The sequence below is a fragment of the Morone saxatilis genome, unplaced genomic scaffold (assembly GCF_004916995.1).
Source record: "Morone saxatilis isolate NCDOM2014 unplaced genomic scaffold, NCSU_SB_2.0 Contig16, whole genome shotgun sequence".
NCBI classification, from domain to species: Eukaryota; Metazoa; Chordata; class Actinopteri; family Moronidae; genus Morone; species Morone saxatilis.
In genome coordinates, this window is record NW_023339718.1 from 14,155,177 (window position 1) to 14,159,144 (window position 3,968).

A 3,968-nucleotide genomic window follows, 5' to 3' on the forward strand; every position below is an offset into this window, starting at 1 on the left:
TACCAGTGGGTCATTCACCCCTACCTCTTGATCCGGCAGAGGATTTGGAGGAAGAGTGCAGCACACCAGATGATAGCATGTTGAGAGTACGTCTTAAAAACTCTCAGTCATTTACCAATCTAGATGAAATGTTGAAACATTTACTTGAACCAAAACAAACTGAGTTGGTGAATCTAATTAAAAGTCATCCCTGTCTGTTTGCAAATATCATACTCATCTTATTGAGCACGACATTAATAGAGGAGATGCTCAGCCGATCAGATGCTTTTATTGTATTTCTCCGGACAAGCATGAGCAGTTAGAAGCAGAAGTCGAACTATATGTTGGAGTCGTGTGCATCTTGTTGCTTACCCCATGCTTGCTTTCAAATAGGTCAGGTGGTATGTTTAAATCATGTACTGATCTCTGAAAAGTGAAATAAGTAACCAGTGCCTGATTCTTTCCCACTCCCACCAATCACTTTTATTTGAAAACCACACAGATAAGGCAGAAAGCGATCACTAAAATAAGGCTGATGTGTGGAAGCACAAACAGAACCTGAGTTCTCAACCACAGAGTGTCAGTTAAGCTACAGCCCACATCAAGCTCTCATCAAAACATTGATGCAGAATCCGATTTATTTTGTCAGTATGTGCAACACATAAGTTCCAAGGAATTTGACTCTGTTTTTGTTTTTATTATTTTCAATATACTTACCCAGGAATAGATATAACAGCTAACAAGGACAACAAAGCTGACAACAAATGAAGGTGAAGAATTGACAGGACGCAAGTATATAAAAAAAAAAAAAACATAGGTGTATACATTTAAAAAAAAAAGAGTCATGTGTTTCTGTAAGTTGTAGAGTTTTAACAATACAAATAATGCAAATGTTTAGAAATTCATGGATTTCGTGGATAGTTATGGACAGTATATGCATATCTATATACACTATATACGGTGAGCAGGATTTTGCCTACATGTTAAAAACTGTGCATTTTAAACAGTAAAAACATATACACAGTATACACATACTGTGAGAAATTATTTGCTTTCAGGTTTCCTCCTACACACCTTCACCACATTCAACCATTTTTTCGAATAGAAAATAAACTTACCAAAACATTTTACATTAGAGTTTTGGAATTTGTATGTACACTGCAAAATAAATGTCAAATGTTGATGTATGAACTCAATCTGCTATTTTCATGTCACTTTTAGTTCCTGTATCTATTTACAAGACTGTATGTAGTCTACATGGTTGTCTTAAGAATAATGAGCTGGCTTTAGTTCAAATGGGAGGAGGCGTTGTGAGGAAATGAAGAAGACTGAGAAGTTGGACTATAAAAGACAGGCTTTAGGAGAGTTCACATCTTCTCTCTAGAGTAATTCACATCTCTCAGGGTTGATTGTTGTTGTCTCTGTTAACAATGCAGTTTTATGGAGTTCTGGTCCTGTTGGTGACTCTGTCTACAGGTAAGAACATGAATCATGATCTTAGCTTGACGTAACACAAATACATTAAAGTTATGAGTGTGTCAAAGTTATTGTTAAACATGAAAAAGGTAGTAGCTGTTAAAGTAGTGTGTGATCATTATCTTAGTTTTTAAATGGACTGGAATATTTTCGGATGTTAATAAAATACCACCACTCGCATCCTCTCTGTAGAGTAATAATAATTTTTCCATAATGTATTTCTGTATAGAATGTGGCCTTGAATATGTTATTTTTGTGTGTGACTCGTGTGACTGTGTTTCTGTGTAGCATGTGGACTGAGATGCTACGAATGTAATGGTGGCAGTAAATCCTGCGAGCCCAAAACTTGTCTTCCCCTGATGGACAGTTGTTCAACCACCACAGTGAATGGTAAGTTGTTTTTCTACAACAGAACAATTTATCACTAATATTAAGCATTTCAAATAGATGGAGCTGATATGTTTATGTACTGAATGCCTGTTGTCTTTTGTTTTGTGTCGGTGACACTGAGGTTTTTCCATTATATTTTTCAGGTGTCACCATCAAGAGCTGCATGTTGAGTAGCACCTGTATAAGTCCCATGAAATGCTGCAAAGAGGACTTGTGTAACAGTGCCATACCAACTGGTTCCAGTGTCTTCCTCCTGATGATATCCTCAGCCATCATCACACTGTTTCTCTGAGGCTCTGGAGAAAACCTAATCTGTAACTCAGGAAAAATAAAAAGAAATTTATCATGCAAAATCTGTGAATGACTACAGATAGAGAATTGCTCAATAAAACTGCAATATGATTGACTATTGAAATGTTGACTAATTACTTCACATCACTATTTACAATTTACATCATCTAATATTAAAACTTTAATACTAATACCATGATTATGATCAGTTGTTGATCCTGAGGAATGATGAAGCAGAACAGCATACCTTAAGATTTTGGACCTTTTTATAATCTTTTTTTGTTTTGTTTTTTCAAATTTTCTTTTCTAATTTCCCATTTCTTATTTTTCTATAAGCCAACTATGCAGCTCCGTTGCAATGTTTAATCGCGATTAATCGCATTATTTAAAATTCAATAATGAATTCAAAAGTAGTGTATTGCGCACTTTTATTTTGAACGTGCTATATGAACAAAGGTGCAATTATACTTGGTTTACATTTATACACAACTTTACACTTTGAACAAATAAGTTGCTTTTTAACAGCAGTATTCCCTTTACACAGTAGCACTTACAATAGTGTGCAAACAAAATGTCTCTGTTTCCATTACAGCCAGAGTATGTGAGTGCAGCTCCCACTGTCCATCAATATAATGCACTGTAACTCTGAGGTAACTATGGTTACCCAGTGATGTCCAGTAGTCTCCAGTGAGAGCAACAGTTGGTGAACTTTGTAACGCCGTCGCTTTTGTAGTCTTCTCCTTTTCATCCAAGTCGTGCATTGTTCTTGTGATGGTGCGTCTTGAAGGAGGCTCATAGTGGCGTCATTTGTTGCGATCCTATCTTCCACAGGATTAATCGGCCTGCAGTCGCTGTGGCATTTGGTCGCTTGTCTTGCTTTTGTTTATCGATACTTCTCCCACACGCTGCATCCAACGTAGTCTGCCTCCCTCCACTCCCCTCCTGTGACCCATGGTTTGTCTGGATGTGTATTCAGAGACAGTGAGCAACAGACCTTCATAATAATAATAATAATAATAATAATAATAATAATCGTAGTAAAAAAATGCGAGATAAAATAATTGTCAGTGTTAATTAATGCGTTAACTTGCCCAGCCTTATTTATATTATATGTGAAGGAACCACTTTTGTGTTTTGGGTATTTTTTGTTTTTGTTTGTACTTTTGTTATTTTATTTTCCTAGTTTATGGGGAAAGGCAGCCCAAAGAAAAGATGTCAGGCTGGACTTAAGTTTCACTTTTATTTCACGGTGGAGCTACCTACGAGAAGGGAAAACAAAACCAGCAGAATCACTTTAATTGGCCTTGTATGTGCGCACATACAAGGGATTTAGCTCCGGTTTTACGTTGCTCTCAGTGCACAAACACAGACTAACAGCATAAATGACAAGTAAATGTCCTGAATGGATCATTATTTTCATTATTTCAAATTGTAATAAAATTATATGAAATATTTTTAATGGACTTTTTAAAGCACAATTTGGAGTAACTTAAACCATGTGGGACACTATTCTGTATCTCTGTATAACATGTGGGTTGAGCTGTTATGTGTAGACCCTCTGTATCCTGCACAGACATCTTAACTTTATAGCTAATATGAAGCATTTCAAACAGACAGTCCTCCTCCTGCTGGTATCTTCATCCATCACCACAGTCTTTGTCTGAGGCTCTGGAACAGCTCCAGTTGCACATCAGAAGTATTTGTAGCTAATATTGAGTAATATCTACAGTATCAGGTCTGAGCTGATTTATTGCTGCACTAAATTACCCATATACATTGGTGGCCAAAAGTTTTGAGAATGACACAAATATTAATTTTCACAAAGTCTGCTG

The 3,968-nt window shown here is 36.3% G+C and overlaps 1 protein-coding gene across 2 annotated transcripts in view; it reads left to right on the forward strand.

Annotated features, from left to right (window-relative positions):
- Window positions 1-1,028: 1,028 nt before the first annotated feature.
- LOC118326255 (CD59 glycoprotein-like) overlaps window positions 1,029-3,968 on the forward strand; it is a 15,771-nt gene continuing 12,831 nt past the window's right edge. Inside the window, exons 1-3 of one of the 2 annotated variants that reach the window (XM_035659221.1) lie at window positions 1,051-1,455; window positions 1,744-1,845; window positions 1,989-2,260. In XM_035659221.1, coding sequence (XP_035515114.1) covers window positions 1,410-1,455; window positions 1,744-1,845; window positions 1,989-2,137 — 297 coding nt within the window. In that variant the 5' untranslated portion in view covers window positions 1,051-1,409 and the 3' untranslated portion in view covers window positions 2,138-2,260. Of the gene's footprint in view, window positions 1,456-1,743; window positions 1,846-1,988; window positions 2,261-3,968 lie in introns of those variants that run through there. The other variant, XM_035659222.1, reaches the window with a different exon arrangement.